Below are 21,740 nucleotides of genomic sequence, written 5' to 3'. Positions count from 1 at the left end.
AGGTGCAGCCAGGGTTGAAAGTTATTGGGTCGAATGAATGAATGAATGAACGAGCTTCTTAAATAACGTTTGAGTTAAAGAAAATGTTTTCTTGATTAAAAAGTTTGAAAGCCACTTAGAAATCATCAGGCAAATGAAGATTTATGAAAAAAAAATTTCAATGTATTGCTGTTCATAACTGAAAATTACAAAACTTTAAATGTCTAACAGCATGGGATTTAATAAACTGTGGCACAAATCAATATTACACAGCCATTTAAAATGATGCAGATGGATATCTGGAATGGAAATACATTTCCGACAGTAGAAGAGAAAGGCATCAAACTGCATGTATCATACTTATATACTTAAAAATGAGATCACGGCTATACTGAGATATACACATAAAATCTGGAAGATGAGAAAATTTTAATAGTGATTATTACTGAATGACAGAATTACAGATTAACTTTTTCCTTCTCATATTTATTTTCTAATGTTTTCACCTATTATGCATACATTAAAAAAACACCTATTTACACAATTTCAAAGGTATAACGATGATTCTTACTCATATCTAATCCAATCTTCCACTTCCACAGTGCAGTATTCCTTTAGCTAGTGTTTTGATTGCCTGCAGCAAACCATGTAAGAAGAGAATGATGACCTATAATGGTCAACTTTATATGTCAGCTTGGCTATGCTATGGTTGCTTGGTCAAACCATAGTCTATAGGTTACTGGGAAGGTATTTTTGTAGATGTGATTAACATCTGCCATCAGCTGACTTTAAATAAAGTCAATTATCCTCCATAATCTGGGTAGGTCTGATCCAGTGAGTTAAAGGCCTTAAGAGTAAAGGTTTTCCAGAGAAAAAGGAATTATGCCTCAAGACTAACACAGAATCCTGCGTGTCTGCAGACTATAGATCTGTTCTATAAATTTCAGACTCACGACCGAAACGTCAATTCCTACTTGAATTTCCAGCCTGCTGGCCTGCCCTGATTCTGCTTCTTTAAAGAACCCTATCTGATAATATGACTGAAACCCATAAATAATCAAAACCTAACCCGCCCCCGTCTCCACCTAGTCTCCTCAGCCATCTTTGATTCCACCACAGGACAAAGTAGAAGGGATAAGGGCAACTCCACACCCTACTACTTTCAAGTACTTGTATGGGGCAAAAGGCTGAGACCATACAGCTATCTTACCATAGCTTTTTAGAGCAGAATTTTCCTCCCTCTGAAGGTCTTCCAACCAAACTGCAAGCACAGTGGAATCTGCATTCCAGAGCAGGTCATTTACCTAGTAGGGAAAAAAGATCCGTCATTGCTGTTTAACTACATATTTACTTCAAAATCTTTACGACAGCTGCATTCCCTGCCTCACAAGCCAAATAATCCCACTACTTGAGCTGACCCCTAGCAGTAAATTACTAACCTACAGAGTTACTTAGCAAATCTGTGTAATATGTCATTATATGGAGAGGACTTCAAAAAATGCTTTATGGATAAAGATTAAAAGAGACAAGAGACAACTAAACGCAAGGTGACATTTTTAGACAATCAGAAATTTGAATATGGACTGGTATTAGATAACACTAAGGAATTATTACAAATTTTGTAGGATGTGATAATGGACTTGTGGTTTAACGTTCTTTGTTAGATATGAATATTGAAAATGATTTCTAGAACTAAAACCCTAGCAGATAAGATAAAAATACGTACGTGATAGATAAAAATAATTTTACAACATGCTGGTGTCTATTAAAAGTAATAGGTACATGGGAGTTCATTAACCTCTCAACTTTTAGTATATTTAAATTTTTACATAATTAAAGATTACCATTGATGTGTATCATCACCAGAAAAGATCCTAATGGCACACAAGCTGCTTAAGGTTTAAATATTATAAACGAAAAGTACCTTTATCACTGGAAGAATTACACTTTTGTCAAAATAAACAATAAAAACTAACATTCCTATTTCTTGTCTGTGTTTTATCTAGGGTGGGAAAGAAATGCCATCTCTTCTTTGCAAAATCTCTTCAGGAAAAATAATTTCTCTTTTTATAGAACAAAACAGTCAAGTTTTAAGAAGCCACTGTTTTTACTGCTATCTACTCTGAGGCTTCTATTTACACATCCATATCACACAGAAACCTTCTCTACAGCTGCGGAAAGTCCTCTAAATTTGACGGTGAGACAACTCAGGCACTTACCTTAACCTCATCTTTGAGGAAAGGAAGTGTAAAATGTCCATGGAGAAGCCCATTTTTCTCAAAAAACACAACATCCTGCTGGTTGGGTTTATCTTGTGTAGATGCAATCAAACTACCTGAAGGCCTTAAAGCAAACCCAGAGTGTTAGAAGGTCCAAAGGTGCACCTGGCCGGCTAAGAACAAGATGAAATTCAGAGAAACGAGTTTTTCAGCAAAAACAAAAAGGCTCCACCCAGGGAAGTTTTGCCCAATGTCTCTTTGTCAACAGTGACCCAATGGTGAGGGACTACAATAGCTGCCCAGAGGAAAGAGTGCCTTTTCCTAATTTGCTCAGACTCCATTTGCCCACAAAGCCTCACAGATTTAGACTGCAATTGGGTGACTTTTTAAAAAACTACTAAATTATTTAAACCATTCCATATAATGTCCTATAAAACTATAACCTATTTCTCCTTCAATTAGATAACTTCAGCAAATAGTCCATGCTCCGGTGGGTATTTTTAAAGACTTCTCAATCAACTGAAAACAACGCAGTCACCTCATCTTGTTCATATCTGTCTCTAGAGTTTTAATTCAGTACATTTTTTCCTTTTGCTCTATCATCCAAAGCCACTCAAACACTAGTGGGAAACAAGCTGTCTAAAACCTAGAGACCAAGTGGTTTTGCATATAACAGGTGCTACTGCAACAGAGGAGATATCTCTCGTATCTGGACTCAGGGCAGCCGCATCTCGCGTGCAGATTGTGACCGGCACGTGAGGACTGGGCCCAGAGGTGAACAGGCCTGAATGCAGCCTGCGTGTCCCTCAGCAAACAGATCCCCTCAGTATGGGGTAGGTGCAGAGGAAGGAAGCCCTCTTCCCAGCCCTCACAAAGCTCCACTGCCCCACGATGCTGTGTGGATTGAAGCTTCCCTTTTAAGCCATTTTCTGTCTTATACAATGGCTTCCTATAGGCCCTGCCCCTAACCTACAAAATATGTGGGCCTTGAAATGGTGAGATCTGTGATGAAGCTCAGAATCTACTATTCAAACTGAAGTCAGTCTTCAGAGAACCAAAAAAAAGAAAAAAGAAAGAAAGAAACATACAGGCTTACAGCCAAATGAGAAAAATTATCTTTTTGTGTTATATAAACATCTATATTCAACAGGTACCACCACCCCTACCCCAGTTCCAAGAAATTTTGAGGAATAAGTTATAAGATTTCTTCTCCCACTCACTTCCAAGCCAGAGCGGGACCCAGTCCTGCCACAGGCTCACTGGTTGACTGTAAAGCAAACTCTCGGTTCCACACTCTGACTTTCCGAGCCCCTGTGTAGTAGGTAGAGGGAAAAACACAAAAGACAAAAAACAAACACAAAGCATTATGGTAAATGTTGTAAAGTCAAAACTTTTCAGATACCTTCCTTATTAATAAAAACTATCATGGTTTTACAAAGCCAATTAGATTAATCTTATTAAAAATTTGTGTTCAATAGGTAGGAAGCTGGACCAGATGGCCTCAAACAACTCTTCTAATTCTTAGCTCTAAAGTCATTTAACATCTAAAGCACATATCTTTACCTCATATGTTTAATAAAACAACACCGCAATGCAAAAAAATAGAAAACTTTCCAAAACTTAATCAGATAAAAAAATTTTTTGTTTAACTACAATTTATTTCCATACCTGTCTCTGGGCAAACAACACTCACAGCAAAAAACTGTCCATCGCCACGCCAGGTAACTTGTGGTTTATGGTCATCCCAGGGCAAAGCAGACTCATGCTAAAGGGAGAAAGAAACAAATGTTACTGGGGTCCTTCAATGGCCTAGAATCAAACAAGTCTCAGGCTATTAAATTGAAATCTTTTATATGAGGTTTAAGCTATCCAGAAAACCAGCTTCGTAGAATCCTCAGGAACTCTTCTAATAAAAGCATCCTTAGACCCAGAAATCATCAATAAAAAAGAACTTAAAACAAAAAAATCCTTCTCTGGGCATTAAAAAAAAAAAAATTGCTCACCAAGCATGGTGACAGAGGAGAAGAGCTGCATATCTAGATATTAAAAATAGCGAGTTGAGGAAGCCATCAGGTAACTATGACAAGGAAATAAATGTTCTGTTTGCTTAAGTATGAGAGGGTAGATTTTATTTATTATATAAGCTTCACAACAGTGCACAGAAGAGTTAAGAAGATGAGAGGAGGGTGGGTAGAGAAGAGCCAGAGGTAAGAGGCAGCAGCAGTGATGAAACCACAGAAGACATCTGCCCTCTGCAGGACAGGAGGAAGAGGGGGTCTCCAGTGCCACCTACATATCACATTGGAGCGACGGGCTACATCAGAATGATGCTAGTGCCACAGCCTGCACAACAGGGAATAATACACCAGCAGCTCACAAGATTTATTCTCAACGAAACTGCCATATGGTCTAGAACACAAATGTCTGTTAGTGAAGGGAATGAGTTACATGGGATGTAGCGAGAAATAATTAAGGACAGACAATGTAAATGGCAGACAGTGTATAATTGATGCATTTATCCTAAAAGGGCAGCTCATGGAAATACCTATAAGATAAACACAATGCTTCCATTTGCTCAGGCCCGTATCTTGGGACCATCCTCAATTCCTCTCTCACACTCCACACCGGACCTTTTATCAATAAATCCTGTAGCTCTATCTTAAAAATGTACCCAGAAAGAAGTTGAAAACAAAGTGTTTCACCCAAGAGGAAAAAATCTACTATCTACATATGTCGGAAAAAGAGAAAAACATGCGTGTGAATGGTCAACAGTGAGTGCAAGATAGCAGCCCTTTCTGTGTAGCAGGAAGGGGTACACAGTGTTATATTTCTATCTGTGATGATTTTATTTTTTAAACTGCATCTTGGTTATAATTATTCTCTACACTGCAAAAATGACAAAGCAATTTGGCATTAAAAAAGATCAAAAGGATCTTTCTAGGATGATTCATTCCCTGAGGTTTTCTTGACAGCTTCAGTTTTACTACCGTGTTTCCCCGAAAATAAGACCTAGCCAGACAATCAGCTCTAATGCGTCTTTCGGAGCAAAAATTAATATAAGACCCAGTCTTATTTAACTATAATATATGACCCGGTATAATATAATATAATATAATATAATATAATATAATATAATATAATAAGTACCAGGTCTAATATTAATTTTTGCTCCAAAAGACGCATTAGAGCTGATTGTCCGGCTAGGTCTTACTTTCGGGGAAACACGGTAAAGCAGAACAGAACTGTCTATCATTAGCCTCTAACTGGACACCTAAGGGTTCATGGTGGGTGGCAGGACTTCTATGGTTCCAATCAAGTTTCTTTATCCATCAGCCCAACCTTACCATTTGCATCTGAAAGGCTGCTTGCCTGCCTTCTGATCCATGGAACTGCGTCTCCTTCCTGCCCCATCCAACAGTGATAAATTTGCCTAGACAACAATTGATGGAGAACAGGCAAGACAACCAGTAAGCTAAATGAAATGAAATAAAAGCACTTTCATTGCTACTCTTCAAGAAGTTAGGGACTGGTAATTACTTGGGTCCTCTGAGACCTCTCAATAAATTGACCAGCAGTCAATATTGGAAAAACCTATGTTCCATATGATACGCCACAGTGATTTTGAAGACTTTGAAATGCCCTTATTTTGGAAAGAGCTTCCCTGCCACCATGTATAGTCCACAGTCCCCTGATGACCGTCAGAATCCCCACTTTGCAAGTAACAAAAATGAAACATGAAGAATTCACATGCTATATCCATGAATAACAAAACACAAAACTCAAAACAAGAGCTGGAAATAAAATTCTAAGCGTTCAATCCACTAAATATATCTACCTCCCAGTGAGTGGTGGGAGGGGCTGTAGATTATAGAATTTAACTTCTCATATAGGCAGAGACTGAGACCTCCTAGTGGCAGAGGCCAAAATTAGAACACAGGGTGTCTGCCTTCTAGGCTGAGGTTCTTTCTAAGTCACAATGCTTCTCTTACATAAAATATAAAGTCAGAGCTGCTCAAACAATGCAGCCCTTCTGTTCCTGGAGGTAGGATCTGGCATCCACCTGCAACAGGTACTGCAGAGATGTCCCAGAAAGCACCAGCCAGGTTCAGGATCCAGTACTTCCCTCCTGCCATTGACTCTGATTCTGAAGAAGCGGGGCTGTTCATAATTCCTATAAATTGTGGGTCAGCATGACCATTTTCTGTGTGCTCCGCATGGGCACATCCAAGTACCACAGTACCTCAAAGCATACCTGCTGCTGGGTACAAAAAGCACTGCCTACCCTGGTGCACACCCCTGGGCTGCTATCCCCATTTCCACAGAGGTACAGGACCAAGCGTGAAGCAAGAGGAACTTTCCACTGGGGTCAGACAGTTAAGAGATGGGGCTCCAGCAGGGATCAGCAAACTACAGCCTGCGTCTGCTTTGACGAAGCAACTTTGATTAGAACACAGCGGTGCCCATCCCTCTACATATTTTCTACAACTGCTTTTATACTATAAGAGCAAAATCGAGTAGTTGCAATAGAGACCACACTGCCTGAAAAGCTGTAAATACTTACCGTCTAGCTCATTACAGAGCAAGTTTGTTGACCCCTGGGTTAGAGGAAAAATATTTATTCACCACTCCCGAGAGGAACGGTTTTGTACATTCTAAGACCTAAGCCCCTAACTTGGACTCCTCCTCTCCCTTGATTTACTCTATTAGGCTTCTTCTGAAAAAGTCAGTGGGATTAGCCAGGCCCAGGGCACGAACCCACACAAAGGCGTGCTGGTTACTCTCTCTCTGACGATCCTCAAAGCTGGATGCCCCGGAGCTCCACCCTGGGTCCTACCTGCTCTCTTCCAGCACCATACCTGTTCCTTGAGCAAGTGCATCTACTCCCAAGATTGCCAAGATTCCCTACCCGCCAATGATTCAGCCCCTTGTATTTTCCTACTTCACATGATGATCCTATATGGCCCTTCAACAAATCCCAAACAGAACTCACTACCTTTGCCTTACAAACCAGCACTTCCCCACCTTCCCTCTCAGATACTGGCATCTTTATTCCCACCACCTGAGCTTCCCGCTGGAGTCCACTAAACTCTCTCTTCTTCACCTTACATACCCAAAACCTATTTATTTCACTACCTAAACTGGTATTTTTCCACTGGCTAGGGCAAGAGGGGAAACACGCCCATATATTCCAAAAAAGATTCTCAGATAATTACAAAAAATGTACTCCCATCCTCATTGACAATCAAATTTTTCCCCACACCCACCTTATCTCACACCTGGATTCCTATGGCAACCTTCTAAGACCACCCTGCCTCTTCTCTCTGTACCTATTAATCAATCACTCAATCTTGCATCATTAAAACCTTTAATGGCTGATCACCTATAACTCAATGTCCAAATTCCCTGCCAAACTTGATCAAAATCCATACTCCATACAAAATCCATTTCATTCCATACTCTGTCCTCCCACCCAGCAATGCTTAAGTACTCACAGTTGCCTGAATAAGCCATGATGTGTCAAAGGCTTCTATGAAACAATCCTGCCTTGGGATAGATTAACTCAACCCTCATCTACACAACACCAATTCAGCCAAGACTCAGCTCAAGTTGGCCTCCCCTGAGAAGTCTTCCCTCTCCATTACTCTCTTCCTTCCCTTGTGCTACCCTAATACCTGCACTTTAAATTATTACTAAACTAATGGGACTCTTGAAAGGTCAAATTATCTACTGCACCAAACACCCTGCTGGGTTCATACCTACTCAGAAATTATTACTGAACAAGTAAATTATTTTTGAGTGAATAAATGAGTGGCTGTTTCTACATGATTTCTCAGAGTTGGTGGAACAAGATGGCATGAGGTTGCACCTCAGCAAAAGTTAAAATACCTTCTCTTTCATCCCTCTCCTGAGTCAGGCCAGCGATGTGGTAGCCGCAAGTTGGCCAGAGCTTCTTATACTCAATAAGTATCTTCTCCCCCTTCAATACTCCCACAGTCTTAACGCCCAAATCACCTCAGCTAGGTCTTGGTAAGAAAACAATCTGATGGCTCCCAAGAAAATACAGATTCAGGTCTAGCCAGTAAGAACAAACATCAGCCTTCTCTCTCACCTTTCTTGTTTTCTCCCCAAAATTGTATCCCAGGAATGTTCTCCTTGTTCTAGCTCGTATACAGTCCCTTTCCTTAACCCGCAGCCCAAGCCTTTCCTGGGGTTTGGGCAACAACTATCTAAGTGACCCTAAGCACATGTCTATCCCCCAGCTTACTGACAAACCAACTCTCAGACCTGGAGAGGCAGCAGAGGTATGCCTTTTAAGATCTGGGATGGGCTATCTGATATTTAATAAATGGGGGCTTGAGTTTCACAGTTCTTTGGATTTATGACATGGGTATTACTGTGCAAGAAAATGATCAAACCTGAAAGAACTTCAGATCACAAAATGTTTCAAACAAAGCTATACTCACTTTCCCCAAAATCATCCTGGTGGATCTGCTGTTCCATGATTGGTTCAAAGTCTTTTGTCATCATAACTAGGGTCTGTTGACCTTAGAGGGGCACAAACAAGAATTATTTTGTTTTCATGTAACAAACTTGCCATTTCGTAAGTATCTATGGCACTGGAAGCTACAGAGCTGGAGTGGAGGAGTTTAGTTAGAACAGGGTACACAGAATTCATTCAAAATGTTTTGACTCTCATTTAACAGAGAGAGAGAGAGAGAGAGAGAGAGAGAGAGAGAGAGAGAGAGAAAGAGGGAGAGAGAGAGAGAGAGAGAACGCACGCGCGCTCTGACTAGATAAGTCACATGGTGCTTAGTCTCAGCTATTTACGTACGTAAGGTTAACATAAAAGCTGACATAGCCCTCCTCCACTAACTTCAACACTTTAGTCACCAAGATATCTCTTCAAACATATACCTCATCGGGATACTAGTTTACAGAAACTCATGTGAAATAAAGACACTTAAAGGGAAAAAAGAAAGCATTTTTTAAGAGTTTGTAAGACCTCTTAAAAGAGTTGTAAAAGGAGCTTTAGAATCTGTTTATATAGCAATTCCTCTTAGAATAGGTTAAAATAAATACTGCTGACATTTTAACTACAACTATGGACTTAGGAGTCTCTCCAACTTTTATGACTTTGTGTCTCAGCTTCAAAGATTGAAAAAGTTACACGAAACAACTTTTAATAACATTTTAAGAGGTAAAACTGCCGTGAAACAGACTACATCCCCTCTAGATTATAAACTGTTATCACTGTTCAAACAAAAGTTTTGAACTCTAAGCAGCTCAGAACTTAAGGTTGTAAGATGTCAGGAGTCGTATTTTATGACAGTCAGAGTTAGGGATCAATGACAAACTTACCTGTAGCAATAAGCACCAGTTCTTGGTCAGGACTCCAACTCATGACAGAAATACCACTGGCTACACTCCCAACACATTCCAGCTGGGACAGAAAAATTATAAGGGAGATTTCAAAACACTACTGTCTCCATAAATATTTACCAAAACCTTACTCAAAACAATTAAAAGCAGAACACACAAATGTGAGTTTGATCAATAAACATTTATTCAGTATCAGGTATTAAGTAACTAGGCATGACACAGGGTATAGGGACTGGAAATTGACTATTGCCACTCCACTCCTCCCTGAGTTGTCTCATGAAGGAGATGAAAAATGGACTCTACAGTGGGATTAGGGCTAAAACTGAGGTCTTTAGGAATTAAGTGGGGGCTCAGAACAGGGACTCACAAATAGCCTAAGAGAGTCCAGGAAAGCTTTCCTGAAAAAGGTGGCCTTCGGGGTAGTATTCGGGCCAGGCAAAAGAGATTGTGTGTGTGTGTGTGTGTGTGTGTGTGTGTGTGTGTGTGTGTGTGTGTGTGTACAGTGTTGAGGCACAAGTTATGAGAAGAGCAGTTAAGAATCAGCTGCAAGTAGAGCATAAATTATACATATACACAGGAATGATGGGTGGGAGAGGCTAAAAGGGATTTGAGGAACAGTGAAAGGTGTTAAAAGGCACAAAAGGAACATGGATGCTGTCTTGCAGACATTGAGAAGTCACAAATAGGGAGGACCAGCACCACTGATGGAGATCAATAAACTAGAGAAGCTCAGTAATAGGAAAAACTTCTACGAAATGTTTTGAAAGTAAAAGCATACCTTTTAAATATAAAAAAATACTAGGTAAGTTGTACTTCACAGCTTTGGTATTTCTCACCATGAATTAAGATTTATTACTGCATTAAATGGAATGGTTAAAAGCAAAGGTGCCAGATTCAGACTGCCAGGGTTCAAATCCCCTCTGATGACTGTATAACCTTGGCATACTTACTTAACTTTTTGTGCCTCAATTTCCTCTTCTTAAGAATGGGAAAACAGCAATCTACCTCATACGGTGAAGATTTGCATGAAAAGCACTTGAAAAAGTACCTGGCATATTGTAAACACTTAATAAATGTCAGCTGCTATTATTATTATTATTATATTATTAGTAACACTTGTTGCACAATCAGTGTTAGAGATCATAACTAATGGAGTAATCAGAGAAGTTTAAAAAGAATCAGGCAATTTTAGTGTGAAACTCTTGCTGTTAAGAAGGTAAGGACAGAAATCTGGAAATTCAACCTTATGCTAGAGAAAGAGGCAAATGGTTGAAATTTGTCTCCCCTGGTAGCCATAAATATGTACACAGTGCACAGAAACCACACATTACTGTAGTACCTGTAGTAGAGGGACTCTGAAGTTAGCCCTCAATGAAAGGCTCAAACAGCATCCATAATAGAAAACAAGAGCCATATAAGCATTTCAAAGACTTCCTAATTGAGAAATGTAAGTTACAACTTGGGATCAGATTTTGGTAAGGGGTGAGCTACACCTTACAAGAATGGCCAGGTTTTTCTGTTTTTGTTTTTTAATATTGTAATTGTTCTGGTTAATAGGTGCAGTAGACAAAACTGAGTTTTAGAAGAATCCCAAAATATAGCTAGAGCCATACCAACAATTTTGTTTTGAAAAGCAATATATAATGCCAAGATGCTAATTTGCAACATGCTTAAATAGTATGGTTCCTGATTTTTTAAACTTTTACGCAAAACAAGGACTTATTTGAGGACACTTGAGATTTACTCTTCACTGGACTCTTCCACTGTACCTGGTGTGTGCTGAGATTGCAAAGTATGACGTCTCCAGAGGATGTGGCCACACACACAGACTCCTGATCCAGCACGTCCTGAATACCAACAAGGCAGCCACTTCCATCCTCCGGGAGAAAGCCTTCTGCCACTAAAGAAATTTCATTTTTCACCTGTCAACAAAACAAACACATAAGCAAATTAAGTGAATCTACTTTCAAGAACAATTCATAATATATCCAGAAATAAAATACTTTTTAATGCTTATTTTATAATATAGAAGCTTTCAAAATGTTTTCTCTAGATTAAAATCCAAACTTTCATTTGCGAAATCTCACAGCCTTATTATCTCTAACGAAGAAAAATAGTTAATGCAAACTTTTTGCCAAGCAAACACAAAACAAAAACAAAAAGCCTGGTGTCTTTAAACGTCCAATAAAAAGACAGTAACTATGGTTTGCTAAGATTTCTATAATATGGGGAAAAGGGACTAAGAATGTAATCACCTAAAATACATTAGTAGCCAAATATAATGAAGGGAAGATACTAGAATCAACCCAAAGAGCTTTTAAATATATACGCATGCTCAGGATCCAGCAGTGAAGATTCTGATTTACTTGGTATGGGATAAGGTTGTAATATCGTTTTAACAAGGCAATTTTCATTTGCGTCCCCAGTTTGAGCACCACTGTTATAAACAGTATATGGTAGAAAGTGTAAAATAATGTAGGGCACAAAAACAAAATACAAGGTCAGAGTTTTGCCAACTCAGATTTAAATCAGCAGCAAAGTTAAAGGTAGGTTACTATTTAAGTTACGTCTAATATGATATCAGTATAAAGCAAAGGAAGTGCTCATTTAGGAGGATACAAATTCAGTGAAGATAAACTATCTAAGGAAGCAAGTTTGGAAAAAGACAAGTCAACAGTCATGCCAAGTACTAGCGTTCTCCAGAAACGACTCACTTCTCTTGTGACAGGGTCCACTTCTATCAGTCCATATTCTGAGCCAATAATCACTGTTCCCTGTTCAGACCGGAGAGAGAAGCACTGAGGTTTCCCCGGAACCTGAATATCCCTGAACTCCTGGGTCCGAAATAATTTTAGATTTCTCATGATGAAGCGATTCCTGAAAGAAAGGTACAAATACCCCTGGATGAAGCAAGCATTCATTTCTCAGAGAGAAAAAGATTTAACATCAGTTATTCCTCAGGAAAGTTGGAAAGAACAAAATGAATGGGAAAGCATTTCATTTTTTAATATTGAGGATGTCTTTATAACCTGATAAATTTTTGAAATCATATAAAATCCATACACATACACACAAACACACACACACACACACACACACATATATATATATATATATATATATATACACACACACACATACACGTATATATATACATATACATATGTTTGAAAAAATCTGTAATAAAATTACTTTAATATCACCAGGTACGTTTATTTATAAACTGACTTTATACATTCATTAAAAAACTTAAAATTCAAATCAAAAATAGAAATAAGTGTTAAGTATTTACTCTTCTAAGGGGGAAAATAAGACACTGTAAAAATATAACAGTTTACTTCAAAACGATGACCTCCATTTGGGGAGCTCGATGACCTGATATAACTATTTCACGTAACTCCACTTTCTTGGCCTGGTTTTCACCAGTGCAATAGCACGCTGAGAAAAGAATGATAAATAGGAAACTTACTTTGGTCTGGCAAAATCAGACTTGCTTTAATGCATATTATCTAAGCAGGAGAAAAACAAATGTTAATGTACTGGATATATATTCAGATCCTTTAAGGTTTTGTAACTGGAAGTCCCTAAGTTCTGTTAGGGGTAACAATTACACAGACCACACTGGCTTCAATGTCACCATAATCCAAGGTAAAATCTTTCATCTTGGCATTTCATACATATTACATTGAAAAAATAGAGTTAATCCTCCTACACAGCAGATAATATTAAGTATAACACAAATGTTACAACATATAACATGGGTTAAGAGGAAGGCAAAACCTCACAGTGGGAGTAAGGTAGAAAATCAAGGCAGACAATGTTTTTTTATGTTTTGGTGACGTGTATATTCAACACTTCTGGAAATTATTTGAACCTATATTACACCATGCAGGTTTTAAATTTACATCTAATTCTATATAGAAAGCATATAAAATTATATAAAGCATATAAAAGTCATATCTCTTTCATCTTCAAACGTCATAAACATGACCACTGACATAGATCTGAAAGAATGGGTAGATTTGAGAGATGGGTACATAGATTTGAGATGAAAGAATGCCTGGCAAGTCTGGCCTAGAGGGGAATAAGTAAGGGATAGAGACGCAAGAAATAAGGACAGGCCACAGGGGGCTGGATGTGTAGTTTCCTGGCAGTCTTTCACGCTGGTTTATCTAATATTCATGCTGTTACTGCTGCCATGACCAGATCATAAAAATAACTTCACATCCCTCCCTGTGAACTTGGATTCTATTCACCAACAACCTGTGAAGCCCTAAGGTCCATGGACCCCAGGCAGCTGGGGAGCTAAGGACTCACTTTTCCCTCTTGCTGCTCCTGTCACTGTCACCCCAGCAACGGGCTTCCATCCTTACAGGGGCCCTTGGTCCCAGTCTCTAACATTCCCAGGACCAGCCTCATCACCCCCATCTCCAGGGGTACTAACCAGGCAGGCCCTCTCCAGACATCTGAAGTCCAGCAACTCGGGGCTCCCCCTCTGAATTCTGGAGGTATCAACACCAGAAGTCTGAGTCCCATCTTTACAATGCCTCTCCTCCAAGTTTAGGCCATGACAATCCCATAGGCTTCCCTTGTTTGGATCCCCAACCCTAGCTAAGTGTTGTAACTACTTCCATCAGTTTACCTTTTATGTTATCTCACTGTTACCTTTTTGTTCCTCCAACAACTATTTAACCAGTTTTTCACATTAAATTCTGTTAATGTGTGGTTTCTACTTTCCTGACTGGACCCTGACTGACAAACAGCAAACAACCTGAATTCTTCTATCCCTGGACTTTCAGAATCACAGGCCAAGATGACATCGTCATTTATCTACCTTCTCCCCAACTCTCTGTCTCTAAAAGAACTTCTCTAAACTTTCACACCCATCATCAACCTTATTCCCTTATCTTCTAAGAGGTGTCCTAACTCCTCTGCGAGGCTAGGAAAGGAGTATCCTCCAAACTCCCCTTTGGCTTATTATTAGTATCCGTTCTTTTACATCTGCAATCTCCAACTCCCCACCCGTTAACAATTCAATTTTTCTCAGCCCTTATGTGTGCGAAGGATCTCTCCACACCAGAGATCAATCCTAATCTCCAAAATTTCTGACAACTTCTCCATTTTTTTCTCTTGCTGTTTCATCTGCCTCTTGGCTAATTATCACACCCATGACTACCCGTACCAGGCAGATCACTAATATGCTGACTTTATCTAAATGTCTAGCCCTGACTCCCCAAACTGGACACTAAACACACATTTTTGACCTCCTGACGTTATCACAAGGATGTCTCACAAGCAATCAAAATGCAACCTGGAAAACAAAGGACTTGCTATTTTCCCACCAAATGAGTTTCCGTTATTTGGGGGCATGGCATTGCCACTCTCTCTGTTCCCTAAACTGAAAACGTGTCTTTGCGTACTTTTTGCTCACACTTTCTTCATATTAAACTATTCACTGGTTACTCCCATGGCTGTCAATATACAGCTTGAATCCTTTACACAGCAGCTAATGAATCCTACATTCCCGCCTGTGGCCTACGTCAAACACATACTGAGCACTTGCTAAGTACTAGGATCTGAAGACAAGAGATGACTCTGTCATTGCCTCCACGGAAGTCACAGCTTAACGGTGGTGAGGGCCACATAATACACATTAGATGGAGAAGCACAGGGGACAAGCTCTCCACGAAAAAGTCGCAGACACGAGGAGGGACCTGCAAAACAGTTTTCGAACCTCTCTCGAACAAGCATCATCTTGTCATGTATTAAGGGATTCGCTTTCAGCGCTACTGTCCACACCTGCAAGGAATCCGCTAAGTGCGCAGCTGTGGAGCAGAGCGCCCCACCCCGCCCATGGCTGCAGGTGCAGCGGTGACAAGCCTGCCGAAAGAGAACTTAAGGCTCGAGGGCAGAGGTGGTCGCGACGCACTCCACTCCCAGGCCTGCAGCAGGCAGAGGTTGCGCGCTCGGGGTTCCCCTTCATCAAAACCACCGCTAGCGGACAGTGTCCCCACCCGGGATGGGTCGCTTGAACGCTCACCGCGCCGAGCTCTGAGGACTCCCAAACGGCGGGGCGTCCTCCCTCGCCTCCCGGGCCACGCGCTGCAGGCCTCCCGGAGGCCGCCCGGGGCTGCGCACGCGCCTCCCTCGGTCCCCGGCTCAGGGGCTCTCGCGGCGCGCTCTGGGCCTCCCGGCCGCTACACCTCCGGCGGCAGTGGCTGAGCCCGACGGAGCCGAAGCGGGTGGGAAGAGAACGAGCTAGCAAGACAGACGGGACACACGCCGAGCGGCGCGGGAGTGGCGTCACTAGGCGGAGGGGGCGTGGCCGGAGGGTAGCTCCAACGGGGGGGAGGGGAAAGGGGAGAAGCTGCGCTGACCAACCCCTATCTCTACGCTCCTCGGCCCAGCCTATTGTATTTCATCTGCTCTTTGACGTCAACCCTAAAGCCCCGTAATTGGCGCCGGTGGGCGGAGCCCTCAGGGCCAGGCGAGCAGCGCGCGTGCGCACGAGGCGAGCAGCGCGCCGGAAGGACACCCTCCTCCCCGGCCTGCACGGAGGAAGCACTCGGGTCTCCGAGGGCGGAGGTGGCGGCGCGGGAGGTCGCCATGGCTACCGAGCCTGTGGCGGCTGAGCCTGCGGTGCCGTCGCTTGTGGATCGGTACTTCACTCGCTGGTACAAAGCGGGTAAGTGGGGAATGATGTCCGTCTCTCCTCGGCCACATTGGCCTGATGCTATAGGGATTATGGTGACACATCCTAAGCCACGCGCGCTGTCCCCGGCGCTTCCTCCCCCAGTACAAGGAAGAAGGACCTCTCTGTTGCCCTCTAAGCCAAGGGAATGGGCATTTTAAAAGGCATGGAGGACTGAAATGCAGCAGGGCGAATTTGGGGGCTGGCGAGTGCTGTGCGAATTCCAGGATGGGATGTGCGGGAGGATGGTAGTCAGTCCAAGGGGAGGCCCCGAGGTAGGCAGGGGCTGGATTCCACGCTCCTGAGTGCCTGAAAGGATTTGAGGGGCACTATCCTAAAGGAATGGCAATCTATAAAATGATTTAAATGGTCAGGTCGAAACTAAGAGGCTGTAGGGATGGAGAGAAGAACGTGGGTTAGAATAGAAGCATTTGGAAAGCAGACGCTAACAGTTTAAAGAGAAGCCGCCGGTGTTAAACATTTGCCACTTACTAAGTAGGTATTCTGTTGTACTTTTTGTGTACCCAGTAAATATGTGGTGGGAGCATCGTTGGGGACCCTCCTAACTCCTACTTGCTCTCTTTCAGGGATAATAGGTGCACTCATTTAAAAAAAAAATACTGCAGTATACGTTTTATTAGCCAATTTTAGGGCGACCTTCCCAGTTTACCCAGGACTGAGGGGTTTCCCTGGAATCCGAGACATTCAGCGCTAACACCGGGACAGTCCTCGGCAAACTAGGAGGAGTTAGTCACTCTAAAATTGACCAAGAAAACATACACTACCGTATTACATAAAGAATGCATTGCTAATTGCATTTTTCTAATAGAAATAGTGAGTGTTCTTATTTTAAGGTAAGGATAAAATAAGATGGAACAAAGAGTTAATCACTTTAACATTGAATGAATGATTCCAGGTCTGGGCCAGGTCTCTTCAAATACATTATAGCAAGTCTTTTAGGCATATCTGTTTGAGTAATGTGATCAGTATGTGTACAATCTTCATAATTAACTGTCTCTATAAACCAGAGACAGTACTACCCAGTGGTAGTAAATATTGACTCTACAACTAACAGACTCATTCATTCTTCTAGATGTCAAAGGAAAACCCTGTGAGGACCACTGTATACTACAGCACTCTAACCGGTAAGCAAATTGGGAGTTTGAAATTATCAAAAAAAATTTGTTTTCTGGTATTACAGGCTGGTATGGTCCTGTGTTGAACCAACGTTCAATAAATGATTATCTTCCACTGTGTTGAAATAGTATTATTTATTATAGGAGTTTGATTGACAAGAATGAGCGTCTTACTGTCCACTCACTCTAAACAAACTTGATTACCCACATACCCAACTGAACCACCACATCCTCAGTCAGCTACTGCCTGAAGTCACCAGCCTGTGCCTAAGCACTGAATGGCCAGAGCCTATGGACAGTGCTAGGGTAAAGGCCTAGGCGGTGTCCTGTACATACAAGCATGCTTTACTTCGCTCTCTTCCACCTCAGTGCTACCCAAAGACCCCAGGTGCTGTTTCCTTCTCTGGGAAGGAAATTCAACCCCATTTTCGTCTATTTTATTATTGCATTCCCTTTTACAGGTAAGCTCCGACAATAACCAGGGGAAAATGGGGAGAAACGATAGCTTAACTAAACAAATGTCAATTCAGATACTCTTGTGCCAGTAGGAATACTGTGTTGTATCAGGAAGAATTATACAAAGCAATAATACAGGATCAATTTTTGCTCCTTGTAGAATATGTGTCATTACGTTGGCAGGATCACATCCAGTTCTTCAAAGTGGAAAAACCATTAAAAGCATTTCCTATCAAATCAGTACCAACTGTAGCAGACTTCAGAACAAGGTCTCCGGGAAATTTAAGCGGGTATGTTCCTATAATTCTCTACGTAAATCCTCCGTATCATAATAATGATAGATCCAGTCAGTCTTAGAATCCAATGACATGTGCTCAGCATATTTCCTTGGCAGTTTGAGGTGCTGATCTTAAGAATATTTTAACCCCACAGAAATTCTCAGATGAAAAAAAGAAGGTCTGTCAGGCGATGTAGGATCTGTCGTTTTAGGTTGTGTACCACCACCTTGTTATCCTGAGGATGAGGAAGTTGGGTCTGTGAAAGGACAACTCGAATGCCAATATAATGAGATATTTTGTCCCTTCAAGTTTTATTAAGCCTGTATTTTGAGTTCTATAAAATTTAGGTGACCAACTCTTTACCATATATTTTCACATGTAAATTAAAAAGAAAAATAAATTTCCTCAGAAACTATTCATCTGAAAAAATATACAGTACACGCTCCTTAGCCTTTTCCATTCCTTAATGGTTGCCAATTTAACACACATCTGAACATACCCTCCACCTTCACACAGTGCTCAGCTGAACAAAATGTCATCTCTACCCTCTACACCTTTAGGCAGGATGGACACATTTTATTAAAAGATCCACTTCTGGTGGATCCATCATAGTGGATGATTTAGGTCTTTCATTTACTGAGTTCATACTAAGAATTTCTGCTAATGACCCTCACTGTTCTAGGAGATACTTGCTTATACTCCCTTTTGTAGGCCTGAAATCTTCTAATAATTGCCTTATGGTTATTGATTTTTCCTCATTCAGGAAGTACAGGGACTTAGAAAAGCATGGACCATTTTTAAAAGATAAAGTCTACAAATTACAAGTAAAACAATTAGTGCTTGTGAAGTTCTTTGAAGTTCCTGATAAGTCTTTTTCCAAAATAGTAATGTTGTTGTTACTACTGAAGAAGAGAGAGGGACCTGCAAGTGGAACCCACTACAGATAAGCTTTGATTGGATCTCAGCACTGTCAATCATTTATTCTACCAAAGGAGGTGATAAAAAGGAGCCCAAACATTTCTGCTCTTTTGACACAGTCCTAGTGGTAGACAAACTCTGTGATGAATCCCCAACCCCTCCTCCCAAAGGGGGAACCACACAGACTAGTATTTTGAAGTGAAGTGCCTACATGCAAAGGCGTGAAGCCAATGTGGCAATATGTGAATGTTGTCTAACAATGTTTTGAGTGGTAGAGATCATAAGGAATAGCATCTTTGACCTCCAATGCCTATATTCACTATAGGAAAATTCTTGGGGAAAAAAGCAACACATGAGACATGCTTGCATCAAGTTTCCCATGAGCCTCCTTGTAGGTATGTGTCAAAAACTCCCCAGATACCTCCACAGAGTATAGTACAGTAACCATGAAACAATAACGATGCCATAGCATTCAAACAGATATGTCAAAATGTAGTATTTCCTTCTGGGTTATAGGATAATAAGTAAATTATTCTTATTTTCTACTTAAAACGTTTTTGTTTTCCCAAATTTCCTCAAAGTTCATTTCTTTTTAATTAGAAAAATAGCCCTTCTTCAAATCGTCTTAGTAATTCAGCCTAATGTAGAAGCTCCTTTATTAAATTCTAATGTGAAAATAAGGTAGGAATTTTAATGAAACAAACTTTGTACATACAATATTGATGTCATGCTCTGTCATGTTGAATTTTCCATTATTATTGATGGATTTTCCTATAACTTTGAAATCTTTATACCTAACTATATGCAACTTTCTCATTTAAAGTTAATAAAATATACCCTTAATCTTTAAACTACCTATTATCACATGTGTTTTAGTCTGCATTTCCCCCTAGAGCCTAGGATGGTACCTGGCCCATAGCAGGCACTTATATAAATGTTTTTCTGTACTTAAGTCATTTTTATTTAAAATACTGATTTCAGGATTATGTCCTATTATAATATTGAGAGCTGCCACTCAGAGGAAGGTGAAAATGTACATCAGTTAATTACTTCTCCCCTTTTATTATCAGGGGGCACAGTTTCTAACAGAACTTGCACCTCTGTGTAAGATTTACTGCTCAGATGGAGAAGAATACACCATATCAAGGTGAGTTACTTTTTACCCACAATTTAGGAGAAATAAACAAGGTAATCTTTTTCTTCAATACAATTCTTTTTTAAATAGCTGTGTTAGAGGACGATTGATGGAAGTGAATGAAAACATTCTCCATAAGCCATCTATTCTTCAAGAGAAGGTAAAAGCGGGGAGCAGGGTTGGGGAGTATGAGCCCATCCACATACTTTTTATCTAATTTTTGTCATTTGGTAGTACTAAATGTTCTATTTCCTTTCTAGCCATCCACTGAAGGCTACATTGCAGTTGTGTTGCCCAAATTTGAAGAAAGTAAAAGCATAACAGAAGGGTTACTGACACAAAAACAGTATGAAGAAGTCATGGTAAAACGCATTAATGCCTCAACAGCTACATCATGAGGGTTGAGATGGAATAAAAAGCAACATGGCATTCGATCAGTGCACTGAGAAGAACCAGCGTATGTGAAGAAGCATACTTCCCAGCCAGCCATCTGCAGGGAGGCCTAGTTTTCTTTCTTTGTCTTGCATAACAAGCCTTGATTCCCATTTTGTCTTCAACCTCCCAGATCTGCCCTGCCATGTACTTACTCTGGTCATCTTTTGCTTTTCTAACAACTGGGAAGCAAGGGATGTTTTTCTGATTAAAAACAAAGTACTTTGAGGAAAATCTGAAAAAGACAAAAGTTTTAAGTAGCAAAGTAAAAATAATTTACCCATCATCCTGTAACCCATTAATAAATGCTCCATTTTAACATACTTCCATTTGAATATTACGGCATGGTTACCGGTAATTGTTTTTACCTCAGTCTTCCATCAGTTTGAAGTGAAAAGGAACAACTGACCTTTCTGACCCAGTCTGCTTCTGTGTGACCAAAAGTGTAGTCCCACCCCTTAGCTCCAGCTCCTTTTCCCTTGAAATTGTAGGGGAGACGCAGAGTGTAGAGTGTACATTCTCTAGTCCCTCATGCCGCTGGGATGGCCTTCTTCTCGGAAACAAAGTAGAACCGTAACACTGGCTTCTTAAATAAGGGACACATGACAAGGCTTTGACAAATACTAAGGGCTTTCCTAACCTGGAAATATTATAATACAGTGCATACATTGTAGTCACTCAGTCTGACACTCTAGTTACCTAGTTACAGGGTAGCAAGCAAAGAAGTTACTGTAATTTCAAAGACCCAGAGGCCTTTGAATAGAACAAAAGCTTTCACATCATTTATACTAAACAGAAAAACGAAAAACTCCGAGTTTATAGTTTGATTGTATACTTATTTACAATGAATTTTAAATAAAAGGACTTTAAAAATTGTTACACTTTAAGGGCTGCAATACATGTACTTTTAAATAAAACATTTAATACAGAAGAAATCACTTGATGTGTAAATTCCTTGGTTCTCTATCCTCTTAACGCTGTTGAAGTATAAGGTATCCCTTCCTCATCCCCAATTGCACTTCAGAGAAGATTCTCATTTCAGGTATGTAAAAGTATTTGGTCAGTAACATTTAAAAATTATTTTTGACTCACAAGAAAAACTTCTTGTCACTTGAA

At 40.5% G+C, this 21,740-nt stretch overlaps 2 protein-coding genes across 4 annotated transcripts in view; one reads left to right on the top strand and one right to left on the bottom strand.

Annotated features, from left to right (window-relative positions):
• Positions 1 to 15,885, bottom strand: part of ELP1 (elongator acetyltransferase complex subunit 1) — a 54,942-nt gene extending 39,057 nt beyond the window's left edge. The window contains exons 1-11 of one of the 3 annotated variants that reach the window (XM_088793402.1): positions 15,619 to 15,753; positions 13,048 to 13,087; positions 12,293 to 12,455; positions 11,348 to 11,500; positions 9,558 to 9,639; positions 8,663 to 8,743; positions 5,543 to 5,628; positions 3,867 to 3,963; positions 3,419 to 3,509; positions 2,199 to 2,322; positions 1,190 to 1,283 (exon numbers count right to left, since the gene is read on the bottom strand). In XM_088793402.1, coding sequence (XP_088649528.1) covers positions 1,190 to 1,283; positions 2,199 to 2,322; positions 3,419 to 3,509; positions 3,867 to 3,963; positions 5,543 to 5,628; positions 8,663 to 8,743; positions 9,558 to 9,639; positions 11,348 to 11,500; positions 12,293 to 12,442 — 958 coding nt within the window. In that variant the 5' untranslated portion in view covers positions 12,443 to 12,455; positions 13,048 to 13,087; positions 15,619 to 15,753. Of the gene's footprint in view, positions 1 to 1,189; positions 1,284 to 2,198; positions 2,323 to 3,418; positions 3,510 to 3,866; positions 3,964 to 5,542; positions 5,629 to 8,662; positions 8,744 to 9,557; positions 9,640 to 11,347; positions 11,501 to 12,292; positions 12,459 to 13,047; positions 13,088 to 15,618 lie in introns of all 3 variants that reach the window. The other 2 variants (XM_019734212.3, XM_088793403.1) reach the window with 2 other exon arrangements.
• A 220-nt stretch (positions 15,886 to 16,105) lies between these two features.
• Positions 16,106 to 21,562, top strand: ABITRAM (actin binding transcription modulator). The gene is made up of 6 exons (XM_019734182.3): positions 16,106 to 16,263; positions 17,363 to 17,414; positions 18,022 to 18,151; positions 20,128 to 20,204; positions 20,283 to 20,352; positions 20,453 to 21,562. Exons 1-6 carry the CDS (start codon positions 16,185 to 16,187, stop codon positions 20,588 to 20,590), a joined length of 546 nt encoding a protein of 181 aa, XP_019589741.3. The 5' UTR covers positions 16,106 to 16,184; the 3' UTR covers positions 20,591 to 21,562.
• The last annotated feature ends 178 nt before the right edge of the window (positions 21,563 to 21,740 follow it).

The sequence above is a fragment of the Rhinolophus sinicus genome, chromosome 16, assembly GCF_057876585.1.
Source record: "Rhinolophus sinicus isolate RSI-liver-muscle chromosome 16, RSI-T2T, whole genome shotgun sequence".
Classification (NCBI taxonomy): Eukaryota; Metazoa; Chordata; class Mammalia; order Chiroptera; family Rhinolophidae; genus Rhinolophus; species Rhinolophus sinicus.
This window is presented reverse-complemented; position numbering and strand designations above follow the sequence as displayed.

What these genes read in the sequence shown, in the direction of transcription:
- ABITRAM (XM_019734182.3), top strand. Translation starts at nt 16,185, where the DNA reads ATGGCTACCGAGCCTGTGGCGGCTGAGCCTGCGGTGCCGTCGCTTGTG. An exon ending in ATACTACAGCACTCTAACCG is followed by an intron (nt 17,415 to 18,021) that starts GTAAGCAAATTG and finishes TGCTCCTTGTAG; the next exon opens with AATATGTGTCATTACGTTGG. An exon ending in CATCTATTCTTCAAGAGAAG is followed by an intron (nt 20,353 to 20,452) that starts GTAAAAGCGGGG and finishes TTTCCTTTCTAG; the next exon opens with CCATCCACTGAAGGCTACAT.